At 37.7% G+C, this 17025-nt stretch overlaps 2 protein-coding genes across 7 annotated transcripts in view; both read left to right on the top strand.

The window, feature by feature from the left end:
- The window catches only part of LOC310826186 (tigger transposable element-derived protein 1-like), a 1677490-nt gene that overhangs the window by 825834 nt on the left and 834631 nt on the right, over positions 1 to 17025 (top strand). The gene's annotated exons all lie outside the window — the stretch shown is intronic.
- BCL2L13 (BCL2 like 13) overlaps positions 1 to 17025 on the top strand; it is a 34705-nt gene that overhangs the window by 5484 nt on the left and 12196 nt on the right. For all 6 annotated transcript variants that reach the window (XR_014555631.1, XR_014555632.1, XM_083700668.1 and 3 more), the window contains exons 2-6: positions 327 to 506; positions 5196 to 5303; positions 6871 to 7027; positions 11425 to 11494; positions 15384 to 15527. Coding sequence is in view for 4 of the 6 variants with exons in the window: in XM_083700668.1 (XP_083556794.1) it covers positions 386 to 506; positions 5196 to 5303; positions 6871 to 7027; positions 11425 to 11494; positions 15384 to 15527 (600 nt within the window). In the remaining 2 variants the exon portion in view is untranslated. The remainder of the gene's footprint in view (positions 1 to 326; positions 507 to 5195; positions 5304 to 6870; positions 7028 to 11424; positions 11495 to 15383; positions 15528 to 17025) is intronic.

Here is a 17025-nt window from a genome sequence, read left to right as displayed (position 1 = left end):
CAGTACAGTTATGTAGCAGTATTCTGGATCTTCCTCTTCTTTCTCTCTTCTTTCACCTGCTATATGTTTCCGTAGTTTGTGTTACTGTTGTTTGACATATCATAGGGATGTTTGAAAAGCAACTTGCCAATGGGCTACTTTCAGTGGGAGGAAGAGATATGGATTTAACCTGCCACCTTTGTACCCTCTCAAATGATGCTCTGTCTGGACGGTGCTGATAGGTTCTGGCACAATTGCATTTTGTATTTTGTTTGTCTTGCATGTGTGTACGTAATCTGAATATGATTCTAATTATGTTTTTTTCATTTTGATTCTTCATTTTTCAGATCTTAAACAGAGAAAATTACATAGCTCATAATCCTGTGGGGTATTGGAAGCCAACCAAATGGCATCTTCTACTACTGTGCCTGTAGGTTTTCACTATGAAACAAAATATGTTGTCCTCAGCTATTTGGGTCTCTTGTCACAAGAAAAGCCTCAGGAGCAGCTCTCTCTGCCAACTCAAGGTAATGCTTTCATTCTACTCTTGTATGCAGTTGTATACAAGTTGGTATTATGTATTTTTAATATTTAAAAATGTGAATGCCCATGAGGGGTTTTGGTTTTTTTGGTCAAATGATAAAATAACACACCAAAAACACAACATGCTCTGGAGAATGATGAAATAACACAGTTTTTACATAAGTTTTAAACTTATTAAATGATATTGTTTTTATTTCAGTGTATTTAACTTTTCTGAATAATCTGATTAGTATGATGCAATTCATGCGCATCCAGACTGGTCTTTGATCCTCAAAATAAGTGTAGTTAAGTTCAGAGGTCACACCTAACTTATCAAGTAGGTTGCAGTAAAAGCAAGAATTGGCTTTTAACAATAGAAAATAAATTATACAAGTAATTTATTTTCAAGTAATACTAAACTTCAGCATATTTTTAGCTACAACTTTGCTCTGGAAAATAATTTCCAGAGCTTTTTCCAGCTTTGTCCCAATTATTAGATTTTTATATACAGTGGTACCTCTGGTTACGTACTTCATTTGTTCCAGAGGTCCTTTCTTAAGCTGAAACTGTTCTTAACCTGAAGCACCACTTTAGCTAATGGGGCCTCCCGCTGCTGCCGCGCCACCGGAGCATGATTTCTGTTCTCATCCTGAAGCAAAGTTCTTAACCCGAGGTACTATTTCTGGGTTAGCGGAGTCTGTAACCTGAAGCGTATGTAACCTGAAGCGTATGTAACCCGAGGTACCACTGTACACTACTATATAACTGATCTATTACTTCTGTGTGAAAACTCTTGATATTATAACTTTTTCAATGGAATCTGATTCCTATATAAATGTTAGGATCATTTCAGTATTCCCCCCCCAAATAACTTGCATCTATTTGCTCTATAATTGTCAGTTGGTTCACTTTTTATATCATTCTGTGCAATATTTTAATTAAGGTTTAGAACTTACGAGGTTTATGGTAACATGCTTGCCTGCCAGTTTATAAACAAGTGGGCCAGCAGAATAAAGTCATTGCCTACGCTCTCCTCTTTTCTCTTTTTCTCTGAGTTGTGTCCCCAAGTTCTGTGTGTAGGAGATCTATGTGTATTTTTTGAGGCTGGAAGAACTTCTACCATTAACTGTCAACAAACAGAAGCAGCACAGAGAGCTTGTTGCTTACCTGCTGCCTCACAGTTATCGCTTATGTCTTGTTGGTATTTGCATTCTATCCTGTAATAAAATTTTCAGGGCATTTTAGATTCAGTGGGGAAAAACAGCTTGAACAGTAGGTTTGCCCTAGTCAGCGCCACAAAGAAATGGCTGCAATTGAAACATAAGTAGGTTTCTCTGAGGTAACTATAACATTGCCAATTCAATGTTCAAGTGTTGATTTTCTGCATCTTCAATTTGATAAAAGATATTTTCCCTCTCTAACCTTTTACAAATACAGTCAAACCTCGGTTTTCAAATTCTCAGCTGCCGAACATTTCAGAAGCCAAACACCAAAAACCTGGAAGTGAATGCTTCCGTTTTCGAACGCACCTCGGAAGTCGAATGGCTGCCAAGGCTTGTTTCTCTATTTTTTCAATTGAATTCTCCGACAGCTCATTGAGCCTCAGTTGTCCCATGTTTTGGAAGTCGAACACTCTTCTGGAACGGATTATGTTTGACAACCGAGGTTCCACTGTACTAATGTTTGTATACAGCACTGATTACATCCACCTTACAGCCAGAACCCCCCTCACCCCATTGTTTCAGTTGCCTCTCAAAACACTCATTCATTTTGGCATCTGCTTTGATTTTTTGACAGAGTCATAGGGGAGCAAGGCAATATTAATTTAGTACTATCGAATTGTGAAACTGATTCTTCAGATGTAGTGTGTGATTTGGGCTGGTGTAGTCTGGCAAAAGCCAGTGTTCCTTAGATATCCAATCATCAACATCTTGTCTCAATCTGGATTCAGTTTTGGGTTCCTGATTTTAGTGGCCTTTGTTTTGAACTCCCCAGTTCTATTAAGGGGTTTTGTATTACCACTGGAAATTCAGTATTATTCCAATTCAATATTATATATAGTAAAGAAAATATTTTATTTAAATTAGTATGCACTACCATCCTATAAGAGGAAAATGATTCTCTTTTGTGCTTTATTCACAGTACTGTATACCGTTGAAATGGGGCACATTGTTTTACAGATTACCACTGAGATTCCTTCCCGTAATGTACTTGTCAGAACCACTAATAACAAGAATACAGTAATTTGCAGTCCGTGGAGCTTAGGAGAACTGTTCTGAGAAACCATCAATGTCTTCCTTTCCCTGCCCACAAAGTACAGCTGAATTTTGCTTCCTGTACAGTCTGGCAGTGTTGCTTTTGGATCAGCCAGAAATCATCACTTGAGAACAATATATTGTGCTTTGTTTCTCTAGAAGGGGCAGACATTTAAATTGTTTTCTTCTGATTATTTACAAAGAGCTGTGGAAATAAAGAGAAGGATAAAACTACTTTTCTACTTATGAATAACTTAGTTAAGTAGTGTCGGGAATTAGACAGGTTTCCTGTTGTTGTCTGTCAAGTTAATAACAAAATCAGTTAATATTTGCTGTATTGTCTCCTTTAGAGCCTCTGAATAGTGGTTGTTTTTTATTCATTAGCAATACTGAATGGTTGAATGAGAAAGCACTGAGGATATATTAGGTATCTAAATAGTACTCCTGTGTACTTTAAAGGATTGAAATTCCTTGTCATTTTTTCAGCATGGTTTCTTATCAAGTATGACAGCTTGCCATGTGTGATCACCATCACTCAAGTTCTGTGGGAAACAGGTGCTCTTCTCAATGGATTCCTTCTCATTTGGGCAGGGCAAGCCTTAACTGAGAAGTCTAGATTTGAGTTTTCTTTATGTAACTGTAATTTAGTCTTTCCTGATGGGAGGTATTATACAACTAGTTAAACTGTCAAAGTAAGTTTCTCTGCTTTCCAGACAAAACTCTTTCTTTAATGTGATTTTATAATTGTGGTACTTCTGATAGAAGCCTACTTACCTCCAGGCAACTCCAGAGGCATATCACTAACAACTCCTAGGAATCATTTTTTGTCTCATCGCATCCTATATCATCATTTGGACACAGGACATTTTGGTGGTTCTTCATGGGGGTGTTTATGCTTTTTCATACATTGTTTGTGCAAGTACAGCAGGAATTGCAAGTTGATGTGATCCGATAAGTGTGGTATAACTTAAAGGGGAATAGAATTGATTCTACTTACTGCTCTTGTCACTGCTGTCATTGTTTGAGTTGGAACGAAGTTCCTCTCCCTAGCAGCAACTAATTAAGTGCCCTGGAGAGCAGTCAGCAATTTTTATTTCTCCAATTTTCCATCTCCATTTTTGTAGGAAGAGGGAATAACATTTCTAAAACTGGGGCAAAAAGAGTTAATAGAATAAAAAAATTCAAGTGGGTAAAATGTGGCTGTTAGAAACAGATGTGGCTGTTAGAAAACTTCCATTTGCAGGGGGAAATGTATTTCTTCTTGAAGGACAAATATATTGGCATGATATACTTATAGGAGCGGGGAGAAGGGATGTGTTGTCCCGGAAGGTTGCCTCTTAAGCATCACATGATTTGTCAGTTTGGTTGACTCTTGGCATATAAATTGAGCAAGTGAATCTGTCCCTGTTGTAGCGTGTGTGCTATACTAATTCTCCTGTCACATTCCACAAAATCATTTCTGGAAATGGGAAGAGAAGCTCATTAGAGGCCATCTAAATTCCATAATATCAATATTAAAATCTGTTAGAAGAATATGGTATTCAAATAAAGACACTTAAGTATCTGGGTTTCTCTAGTGAAGAGGGAGTGAGTGCATACAGTTTTATTTGTCTGATTAAACTATTTGTTTTGTGAGTCTAGTAGCAAAAACTCCAGCATCCATAAAAATGAAAGAAAAACATTTTTCATGTATTAACTTAAAGTGGAGCTCCGAAATAATTAAACAAATGACCTGCAAACATTTTTGCTTGGTGTGGACATTAAAATAAGCCACAGTTTAAACCATAGTTAAATGCAAACAAGGCCACTAAGTATAGGAAAACATCTCCAGAATTAGAAGACAACTTTCTTTCAATAGATTTTACTGTTTAGAACAAAGTAGATTCTTACATTTCAAGGAGACTGTGTTAACGTTTTGTAACGCTGGATCATTAATGTTTGGATGTTTCTGCCTTTCTGTTGAAGCACTCTCAGCAATTTATACTGCTGGGAAGATTAGAACTTCATCAATTTGGCATGTCATATATTTGTTGGGAAAAGTCATTTTCTTTATTAAATTTCTTCCACTTTCATAAATACAAATTTATAGCACTAATATACATGTCTACTTAGAAGTAAGTCCCATTGAACACAACTCTGTCATCCCTTTTCATTTGCCATGCTGAGGGGGCCTTAGCTAAATGCGCATGGGATTGCAACCTTGTTTATTTTTCTTAGGGATTTTTTTCCTCACTAGAAATGATTTGTTGTGTGAGAAATTGACCTGGATGCTCTTGTGCCATAAACACTAATTCCTACTTATTTTTATAGTGAACTGAAGTTCTTTTGCTTTGATAGAACTGCAAGTGTTTGTAATTGATGAATATTTGTTGCTCTTCTGCCATTATATGCATATCCTAAGAATCTACCTTTTTAGCTGAACCTTTTTGCTTGTTTCAGTGACTGATCCATCTGCGGTCTCACAAGCTTTAGATAAGGAAGTCCTGGAGAAAGTTAAAGCAGAAATTGAGGAGGAATTGAAACGTCTTGATGAAGAAATTTTGGAAGGTCTGTGCAAGTTGGTGAACTTATTTTCTTGGTTGCTTATAATGTTATGTTCCAAGAATTATAATTTTCCCACAGCCATATTTTCAGAGGGAATATTAATTCATGTTTTTGAGAATTATGTATTATAAGCCAATGTAATACACATTTCAAACTGTAAGTGAAAACAGCTGTATTTTCAAAGAGAAAATGCAGTCAAAGATTAGTGCAGGTTCTTCAGAAAGATGTATTATAACCCAATGTAATAAATACACAGTTCCAACTTCAAGTAAGATTGCTATTGAAGTTTTCTTTTCTTTTTGCAATAGCTGCCTTAGATGAGACATAATTATGTTTGTGCAAAATTACAGAATAGTTATTTTTATTAGTTCTGTATGCTTAAGTGCAAATGTTACCTTAGAAATGTTTGTTTTATATTTTCTGTCCCACCAGGAAGGGTATTAGGGCATTCCTCTCTCTAACCTCAGCATTTGTAATTTTAATCATACACTAAAGGCAAGGATGGGGATCCTATTTCAGTTGTTGGACTACAATCTCATCATCCCTTACTACTGGCCATACCAGGTGGGACTAAAGAGATTTGGGGGTCCAAAAGCATTTGGAGAGATGCAGGCTCTTCATCCTTGATTTAAATATTGTTCAGCCAAGTTAAGTACATCTATGATTTTATGTTTTGTTTTACACCAGCCTGATAATTATTATATTGAAAGGAGCTATGCACATCATAAATATGTACTTTTAAGCCCTGGTGATTGCAGTGGGATATATTTGGCTCATCTATATATTAATCATAGCATCACAGAACTGTAGAGTTGGAGGGGACCCCCAAGGGTAATTTAGTCCAACTGCTTACAATGCAGGAATGTCAGCTAAAGCAGCCATGACAGATGGCCATCTAACCTCTGCTTAAAAACCTTCAAAGAAGTAGAGGCCATCACCTCCTGAGGGAGTCTGTTCCACTGTCTTAACGGCACTTAGTCGGAATCTCCTTGTAGCTTGATCCATTAGCATGGGCCCTCTCCTCCAGAGCAGAAGAAAATAAGCTTGCTCCATCAGCCATGTGATAGCTCTTTAGATATTTGAAGATGGCTATCTCAGTCTCCTCTCTTGCAGGCTAAATATACCCAACTCCCTCAAACGTTTTCATAAAGCTTAGTTTCCAGACTCTTGATCATCTTGATTGCCCTCCTCTGCACACATCTTGGGTTATATACCTTATTAATTGGCACTCTGGTACAATGTAAGATTGTACTAGTTACCAATTGCTGAAAAGCAGAAGGGAAAGAGTCCTTTTGTTTTTGAATTCTGCTTGTAGGTTTCACACAGGCATTTAGTTGGCCACTCTGAGAACAGGATGCTGGACTAGATGGGCAATTGGCCTGGTGCAGCAAGCTCTTATGTTCTTAACCAGCTAAGTCATATTTGGAGCAGACCCAGTGAAATCAGTTGACTTAAGTTAGTCATGACTGATTAAGTTAGTCAATTGATTTCAGTGGATCTGCTCCAAGTATGACTTACTATTTCAATCTCACTAACAGTATGAAATCTCTCTTCCCCACCCCCACCCCAGCTTTTACCAGCACAGGCTTTGACTGCCACACATCTCCAGTATTCAGTCCTGCCAACCCAGAGACTTCAATAGAAGATTGCTTAGCTCATCTGGGAGAGAAAGTATTCCAAGAATTGAAAGAACCTCTTCAAAAGGCATTAGAGACCCTACTTAGCAAGTGAGTTCTCATTTGCTTTGCTCAGCAGGGAAGGTACTTGCTCTTAAAATTCTCACAAATACAGTAATATTGATTATGTGACTATATTTTGGCACAACTATTTCTAAACCTGATTCACTTTCCTTCCTTAATTATGCACTTGATATGAAGCGAGCTAACAATTTCCCATCATTTAAACTTATGAACATCAGTACACTACAATGAAAACAACTTCCTTCAAAGCCACTGCTTATTCTGATAGCTGTAAATGCCCGAATGTTTTCCTTTTTAGACAGTAGTCAGGGTAGAGTCCTTCCTCCTAAGTGTTTAAAATCTGGATGCTGTACTACAATGCCATGGGGCTAATATTGATATCTCTATATTTTAGGTACCCCAGATGTTGCCAAACATATATTGGGTGCACTTCTGCTATTGGAACTACTTCCCCATTCTCATAGTGGGAGCGCTTCTGGCCTTTAATAAGAGGGACAAGTAGGAAGTAATAGAGAAATTGCGTTGAGGTAGCACAGACACGTGTTTCATGTAAGTCAGTCTGCTTTTTTTTACATATAGCAGGGTAGACCCTCAATGTTGACATGAGATAGGGAGTAGGTCATTTCATTGAATTATTCCAAATGAATATGTAGAGCTGGTATATTATAAAACAAAAGTACTGACATTTGATTATGTTAGTAATACAAGTATCAGAGGGATAAGATAATTGATTCCACAATAGCTTAATAAATTTGGCAGTTCCTGTTTATTGTAAAGCTGCATAGGATTTTGCCATATTGATTACAGCCAGCACTTTTTACCTCACTCTGCTGCATGTAGTGGCAATGTATGGAAGTTCAGGTCTGAAAAGCAACTTTTTCCATAGTTTGAAAATAAAACACAATAGAAAACTTTCTATATTCTACTATGCTTGATCTGAAAGTTGAACCACTCATGTTAATAATACAAACTATCACATCTTTATTTACGACAGTTCTCCTTGTGTAGACAGTCCATACCATTCAGAAAAGCAGTTGTAGAGCAAAAAAGTGAAACAGAGCTTTTTGCCAGTATTTATAAGCCCTTCTTACATAAGTCAATATTGAAAAGTACTGAGATACTGTATACAAGCAGTTGCTTGAATTATTATTTTTCTAAAACTGTCACAAACATTTGGTATAAATTTGACTTCATTGCACATCTCTACCAGTACCAGGCTTTGTTCATTTTAAGTTAAGATACAGAAAATCACAGGAACACTTTAAGATTGCTTTGCCTAAATCAGGGGTTCTCAACTTTCTCCCCACGGGGCCCACTTGACATGGGTGAAAATTACTGAGCCTCACCAGTCAAAAAAGATGGTGCAGAGGCAGAGCCAGTCACAACATGATGATAGATGGAGGCAGAGTTTGGCATAATCAGCAGGCAATTACTGGCATCACCTTCTACAGATACCTAATACGTATTTGGAAATTACAAAATTCTTTCCCACTGTATTTTTCTTGTGGCAAGGATTTCCACAGCTCAGCTTTCCTCAAGCTTAAGTACAGATGTTTGATCTTGAGGTATTGTGACAGACCCCCAAGTTAGGAAGAATTTGCTGATCCAGAGGTTCTAAGTGGAGAAGGCTTTTTCCTTTATATTTTCCTCTCCCACCCTTGCATGTGTCTCTATAGTATTTTTATCCATCTTGTCATTTCTCCTTGTTAGATCTTATCCCCCCCGCCCACGCTCTGAAACCTGCCAGCTGTTTTCATCCCTGGTTCTTTTTACTACCTTCACTTATTTATGCTAATAGTTTTTCTCTCTTAGCCCATTCTGTTGTATTCCCCATTGAATTATTCTTAACAATAAATATATCTTTTCTCATCTAAATTCCTTTAACAACACCTCTGACTCTTCCTCTTAGACCTGCCATGAACTTCTGTCTCCCAGCCATCTTTACTCAGCATGCAAGGAGTGGCTGGGGAAACCCAGGCAGATGGGTGGGGTATAAACAATAAATTATTATTAAATTATTATATTGCATAGCTTTTGCTATATTCATACCTACTTCCACAGATGACTTACTGGTTCCCAATAGCTTGGAGAAAGATGGAGACTTTGATTGAAGTTGTATGAAAGTGTTTGTTTTCAGCATTGGGATTTTTTTTTTGCAACAGTCCCAATTTAATACTTTTTATTGGCTCCCTCCCAAGATCAAGCTGATGCCTTTAATATAAAGTTTTTGTTGTCAGCTGAAAGTGTTTCATTTCCTTAGAGCAATTTGTTGAAACGTGCTGAATTTGGGAGTTGTGCCTTAAATGTAATTTGTGTTAGGTTGGCTTTTAGATGCTATTTTGAATGGATGGGTTATAGATTCTTAATTATACATTGCCTTATATGTGCAGTATTGAGATAGAAGGAAGTCTCAAAGATTAGAAAACAATTGTGAAAAGGATCAAAATGCCTAACTCCCAGGCCACTATTTTATTATGTTTATACTTTGCTTTTTAGCTAGGATTCGCTCCCAGATAACTATAATGCACATACTGCTGTGAAATGAGCCAGAGTCTGGCACCTTGTTAGGTCTGAACCTGGGCTTGTGGTTTGTTTCTCTCCAAACAAACTGGGGGTTGTAACCAAGGTTTGTTCTTGGTTTCTGCTGGTGAGTGAAAAACCTGTCTCTGGAGCTAGATTTGTGATGGCTGTTCTACACACGCAGCTCATCGCTGATGTTTTGATTCTTTTAAGATCTTTGAGTTAAGAAATTGCAGCACAAGTGGAAGCTTATGTATTTGGTAAATTTAATTATCTAGCAGATTGATCAAAATCTATACCAAATGATGTGGGAAAGTTATTTAACACATGGTTGTTCTGTGAACATGTAGGTGCTTTCAAAAATCTGCAATATAGTCTTCTATTGAAACTGTAAGTCATTTATATTGTGGACATGGTGATATGAAGGTTTCCAGCCCTCATGTACTGAGTACAGTAGACAGATGTAGCAGAACAGCTGTCCTTAAGCTAGACTCAATAAATGCATTTAACCCTTGCTCAGGACATCCTCATGAAAGAAGTAGGAAAATGCGGATTAGGGAAAAAAACCCTGCTAAGCATGGAGTGTTCTGTTTGTTGAAAAATAACATACAAAGGTCAATCAGAAGAAAATATATCCAGTAGCATCTCATGGGGCCAGTGCTGGAACAATTTTGTCCTATGTAGGACTAAAAATTTCACTTCTGTCCTCCACCTGCATGTTAGAGTTAAAGATATATATACACACACATACATATACATATACATATACATATGGAAACTTTCCAATCACCTGGGATGAGCTGGTTAACCTGTCACTTTAGGCTGTGATGCACTGGGTGAAAATAGTGGCCAGTTCACTTCTTCCCCACTTCTGCTGCACTGCAGGGGCCTAAACCATGTTTTGGCTTAGTGTTGTACCCAAACCCTGGTTCATGGTTTGTTTTTCCCAAACAAATCACAAGCATTTAGTTTCAGCCTGTGGTTTGTATGGAGAGAGACAAATCGTGAGTCTGGGTTTTGAGGTAACACTATGCCAAACCATGGCTTAGCTCCCAGAAGCAGTGGAAGAACAAACTGACCACAATTTTTGCTCCATGTACCAGCATACTGCATGTTTTACTTTTAAAACATCCTTAAGCTTAACTGTGATTTAAAGGTAATATCACTCTTACATAGTTTAAGCAGCTTGATCCTGTGCTTATTTAGATGTGTTTAGTGGGGCTACTTCCAGGTAAGTGTACATAGAATTGTGACATATACACACAGTAATGGGAGTTTCTCCTCTCAGATTTTGCATTCAGTCACATGTTCAGTAGGTGGGCAAGCAAGAATTGTTACTATATCTTAGTATCCAGTCAGCAGACCAGACCCAGATCTTGCCCACCTGTTAATCACCTGACATTTTATGACACAGAATAATTCAGACTTGAAAATAACAATTGGGAGTGCATTCTAAGTGGACTCCCAGTTCTCCCCTTCAGCTGCAAATATCTTGCTGAGCCATCCCCACAGAAATTGGGCCTTGCAGTTGCAGTGGAAGCATCTGCTCAGACACCACTGGCTCTGGTTTTGGCTGTGCCTCAACAGGTTTCCTGATTGCAGACATCCCATGGAAGTCACTGACCACAATAAAAGTAGTACTAAGGTGGCAACTCCTCAAGGAGTTCAGTTTTAGTATTCTAGTATTAAGTTTTTTGTCAGTTGTCTGCATGAGCTGATTCAACAAAAATTGCACAAATAATTTCACCAACTCTGTAATCTAATATTACTAGAATGGACATATCTCTCTATGTTACTATTACCATTTCAAGACTGTGCAGAAACTGTTGAAAAGGAAGTTATGCCTTCTTGTTTTGCCTTTGCTTTGCTTTTTAAAATCTTGTGTTTTGGTTTTATTTGTACAGACCAGTAACTTACAAGGAATACAAGGAGAGGACACAGGAAGCATCAGCTCATGCCAGTGGATGGAGCAAGGTACTTGCCAAATCACCCTCACTTTGAATTGACTAGATATCCATTATAGACCTGTGCCAATTTAAGGAATCAGTACTCTTGTTTTATCTGCCTCATCTGTACCGTACTGCATGTTCCAGGTTTTATTAGCACTTAAGTATAGGAGTAAGTGTAGTTGGTACATTACTACTATGATATTTAATATGATTCTGCAGTCAAACAGCAAACAGAAAGTCAGTATATGGAGGTTCTCCTCTTTCTCTTTTTAAAAACAAAATTCTAGCCTTTTTTGGTGGTAAAGGGCTAGAATTTGGTGGTATGATTGTGTGTCATCTATGTAGCGAAACACCATGAGAGGGGAGGCTGAGCAACATTTCAGGTAGTGATGTTGGGTAATACCTCAGTTTTGTTTATAGGACTTTCTTCCATAATCATTAGAACCAGAATAAATAAAATAAGCAAATATATGCACATACTGAATTTAGTTATTCAAATTTCTTTTCATAATAGCGGATCTGAGTTACTTTCTGGCAAAACTTGCTTTACTTTGAATAGAGAGTGACCATGGTCTCTCTTGTAGGACAGATTTACAGGCAGAATTACTTTTGAAAGCTCAAATAATAGTAGTAGTGACTTGGAGCACTTTATCTGTTTACATCTGATAGGCTAGGCCACATTCCTTCCTAGAAAACAATGGCTTTTCATTTTCATGTATTTTTGGGTCTCTGGGATCAGCTTAAGCCATGTTCTTGATGTTGGGCTTCCACTGAAAGAAGTTGACACTGCAACATGGTTGCTTGCAGACTTTAGGGTGATGCCAGTGTGCCATGCACTTTATTGGCTGTCTCTTGACTCCAAGTCTGCTGCTGGTGTTCTTAGGAAAAGCAGCATTGGTCCAGCATAACTTTGGGAACATTTCCTCCTGTATAAGGTCCCTTGCTCTTCTTGATCAGCTTTATTGGATGTCCATTCTACTGTTATGAGAAAAGAAGAAAAACATTTCTTTACTTACTTTCTCCATGCCATGCATAATTGTACAAACTTCTGTCTTACCACTCCGTAGTCACCTTTTTTCTAACTAAAAAGTCCTAAAATGCTGCAACCTTTCTTCATACGGGAGTTGCTTCATCCCTTTGATAATTTTGGTTGCTCTTTTCTGAACCTTTTCTAATACTACAATATCCTTTTTGAGAACTGTACACAGTATTCCAAATGTGATCACACCATACCTCTACCAGTCTTTTTAGAAAATGCAGTGTCTGCAATTTATAGACTTTTCTGTAACATCCTTTTGACTACATACTCTAACAATATGATTGCTGATGCAGATAAAGCTTGCAAAACAGGTTGCGTTGAAAACAATCTTTATTGGAATTACCACTTTTACCCAGTGGCTATTTTTCTTGAAAACCTGCCCTTTAACAGAGGATTTTGAAGGGAAATGAAAAGAATTAAGAACCCTTCCATCTTATACAGTTTCTAAACTGATAAACTAAAGGAGAATACAAAGGTCACCATGAGAAATCTTAAAAAGTTTTGAACTTACCTTCAAGGAGCTAAAAATGTCATTTGCTTTCTTGCAAACCAAATGTTGATTGGATTTTTTTATTGAGTGTCTTCTAGGTTGACAGGAAGTAAAACAGCTATAGTTGGAAGGTGGCAAATGTTCCTCTTTTTTCAAAACAACAAAAAACACTTCATTCTGATAAAATCTTTTCCTACTGAGTTACAACTTTTTGATACCAGAGCTGGAATCCAAAGAAATACTTTGGCTCACAGAAAGGGTGGTGTTAGTCCAGTGGAATTTTTCACTTTCAGCATCTGATACCCGTAACACATCAGAGTAGCTTACAAACTCTCCTGAGTTTCAAAATAAGGTCACTTGGTATAGGGAGCTATTGTTTAAGGAAACAAATCGGGCCTGAAAGCACTTTCGGACTCATGGAACTAGTTTACGGTTCTTTGGAACCTGGCCTAGGAAACTCAAACTGCTCTTATGGCTCTGAACTTCTTTTGTATAAATATAATTTGTCCAAATAACAAAGGGAAAGGGAAATAATTATTGTTGCTGAACAGGATGAAGGTGAAGAAGGCACTTTATCTTAATGATTTTTATTTTTTGTAAGTACTGTATAATTCTTTTATACAGCATCCACAACAGAAATTGAACGTGACATTTTGCATTAAGGAAAAGGAAATTTGGTGTATGGGTGAGAGACAAACCTTAGACTGAGCAGGAGGAGGCAGAGATGCAGATGGTTTTCATTCTTTCCTTTGTAGGGGATAGGGTTCTCCATTGGTATAGTAGTGGGGCTGATGGGTGTATCTCTATTAGTGCTCAAATTGCATTTTCAGTAGCATTTTTCTTCCCACCCCAGCAGAGACTTTTACAACTTTATCCATGTCCCGTATCCAGATGGATCTCCCTTTGCCAAGCATTTGGTGTTGTTGCTGTGGTTTCCTTCCTCTCCCTATAATCCTTCAGGTCACGGTTACAGTCCAACATGGTGTGTATTTCCATAGAAGTCAGCCCTGGGGTATTCTATGGGGGTTACACCCATGTAAATGTATACAGGATGACAACTTTCCAAATGCATTCAGAGAGAACAAAGCATGACTATTTCACTCTAAATGCATAGTACAGAAGGAACCAGTTGTATCCAGTTTTCTGTTAACAGAAATAAGCCCATCTTTTTCCTTGTGAAGCACTCATAGACATTTCAATCTCATAGAAGCTGCCAGGTTCTTAAAGGGTTAGACATATAGTACATCAATTAGTTTTTAATGAATGTTTTCAAATAGATTCTTTTCAGCCCATCAGATATTTATTTCAGGTACTAATTGTTCCAATTCTATTTTATGATTGAATGGAAAAGATACTGTCACTTGGTGCTATGCTTGCTAAAAGCCCATAATGAAAGGGCTTATTATCTTGGTGGCCCTATGGGAGAGAGCCATAGTTACCACTTGTGTTAGGGAGCTTATTTGGAGTAAAGTGGACCTCTCTGGGTTGAAGCTTCAAGACTCCAAGACAGCAGTGACTTTCTCTCATCACAGATATTCACATAAAAATACCCTTTTAGGTGCTAGCTAATTTCTTTCAAGTCTATTGGAATATCTTGCAAGAGAAGATGAATCAGTATTGACTCTTCTTTGGGATAAAGTCAAAAATAGAGAGTGGTATTGCTTGGTAATTCCAGAAATTTGATCAGATAGTGGTGATTTAATTGAAAAGTCACTGTTAAAGAAGGTACAGAATGTTACCCTGTTGCCAGTAATGCATTCTTTGCATTTGAAAGTCCTTGAAGCTGATACTGAAATTGTTTTTCTTGGTGTTGTATGGAGTGTTATAATGTTGCACAGCAGCAAAGATTATAATGTTGCACAGCAGCAAAACTTTCCAGTCCACTTTACGTTGGGTCTCTTGAAGAAGGGATACCTAGGTCCATTATTCTCCTCCCTTTCAAATTGCTGTTACCATCCTGCCTGCCTGTTCATTTTAAACAGTGGAGACCCTGCAACAGTAGCAGCAACTCATTTACCTGCCCAAGAAGTAGTGAGAGGTAGGGAATGATGAGTTGAGAACTCATTGCCTGATTCTTGAGACTAGATTGACCCACTGACTAATCTGCTTTTTGGCCAGGGTTCTGTGTTCTATGTATTCTTTTTCTTAACTGAGTACTTGAAAAAGATTATTAATATTTATATTTATATGGGCTTAATGTTGCCTCCTTCAAAGCTGCCCTCCCACCATGCTTGTATCTCATGTCCATGCATGCAAAATTAAAGTACATACGCAATAAATGTATTTAGCACTCTTTGGCGCAGTGGCAGGATTTTCTTCCAAACTACTGCAATTACTGATCATGTCTCTTCCTCGCCTACCCTTTCTTCACTCTTTACTCCCAAGGTTTTAGTGCCTCTGGTGATCCTTCAGCGATTCCTGATGGAACTGACAAGACAGGGCAAAGAACCACTTGGGGCACTGCTGAATTTTGGAGTGACCTACCTGGAAGACTATGTTGCAGACTATATCATCCAGCAAGGTGGATGGGTAAGGAAGTTAAATGTCCAACTGTATCTTCCTCCAGAGTTGATGAACAGATATGTGCATCTCTCTGTACAACAGTTGTATTTAAGATTTACTAACTGTTCAAAGGAAAGCAGTGTTATTTTTTTTGTCCATAGCAGAACATATAGATATTATTTAGGATAATGAACAAGGACAAAGGTAACAGCATTATTTTTAAATTGATCTTAATTAAAATGCATTGGTCTTCATATGAGTTTAGTTCTGTTTTCGTGGGGCAGCAGACTTGAGCTACCTCGCAGTCATGAACAAATTCAGGTTATGCATTTAGATTGAGCTTGTTTTAATTTTATTGAATTTCTCAGAGTGCTTTAAGTTGTATTTCTCTAGATTCCTGTGTGAAATGGGTTAAGAAAAATGGGTTCTACTTAAAGTGCTATTTGAAAATTGTGTTTTGAAGGTACAACGAAACCCTCTAAGAATATCCAGGCCCCCTCCCTCCCATCTGTTTCTTGATAGTTGAATCAACTTGATAGTTGAACTGGAGCACAGTGAGCATACAGATTATTCCTCTCTGGGAGATAGAACACTGCCAGATTTAAACAGAATTAATCTGGGATTAGTGAAATGACTCCCAAGTTGTTTTTATTCTGAAAGTAAAGCTGTTCAGTGGTTAGAAAATCTAAATAGCAAAAACATACTAATAACCTTTAAAATTATATATTTTTCATATTTTGATTTTGTAAAGTGCACTAGGAGAGTGCAAACAGTGGTTTTACCAGGGGCTTTCCCCTCACCCTCATCTCCTTTGTGCCCTTATTTTCTCATATGAATAAATATGTTTCTTGACTGTACAAATTGCATATTTGCCTGGTGCAAGAGCTGGTGTTTAGATTATGCCTTTATGACTTCCACTTCCTGCAGAATAAACAATGACTCCTACATCTGGTTATGCTTTGGGCCTTGATTTAATGAAATGTCTTAGATTTTTTTGTTTTTGGCCAGTAGATAACTTCTTGCATTGTGCCCTCCTGTTTCTTTTGATGTTTTGATACCCTCAGAAGACTGTGTTCCATACCTCAACGACTTCTGTAAAGCCTTTTATAAACATGCGTGTCACAATGCATAGTTGCTTCTGAAAACACACAGCAGCCTAGCTGTGTCTAAGTGGGAGGGAATGTTCACTGTGTGACTGTTTGTAGTTGACTTGGCAGTTCCATGAACCATGCACTTATCTATTCACCTCTAGCCAGGCATAAAATTGGACTGACAGAAGCTGCATAACCAACAGGGCAGAGCTATTTTTGAAATGGTGCAGGAAAGGTGAAGAAAGAATTGAAATGGTGATAATTTTTAAACTGAATAAAAGTTGCCATGATTAACTACTTTGTGGTTAAGAGTAAGATCTTGGGTATTTTGATCTTGATCTTCATGTCATTATGCACAAGGTTCAGTTTTGTGGCTGGTACCTAGTCTTATTTTGATTTGGTTTAACAAATTTGTGTTTTAAGAAACTGAGACT

This window comes from Podarcis gaigeae (assembly GCF_964106915.1).
Source record: "Podarcis gaigeae genome assembly, chromosome: 10".
NCBI classification, from domain to species: Eukaryota; Metazoa; Chordata; class Lepidosauria; order Squamata; family Lacertidae; genus Podarcis; species Podarcis gaigeae.
Note: the sequence above shows the minus strand (reverse complement) of the source record. Positions and strands in the feature narration are given on the sequence as shown.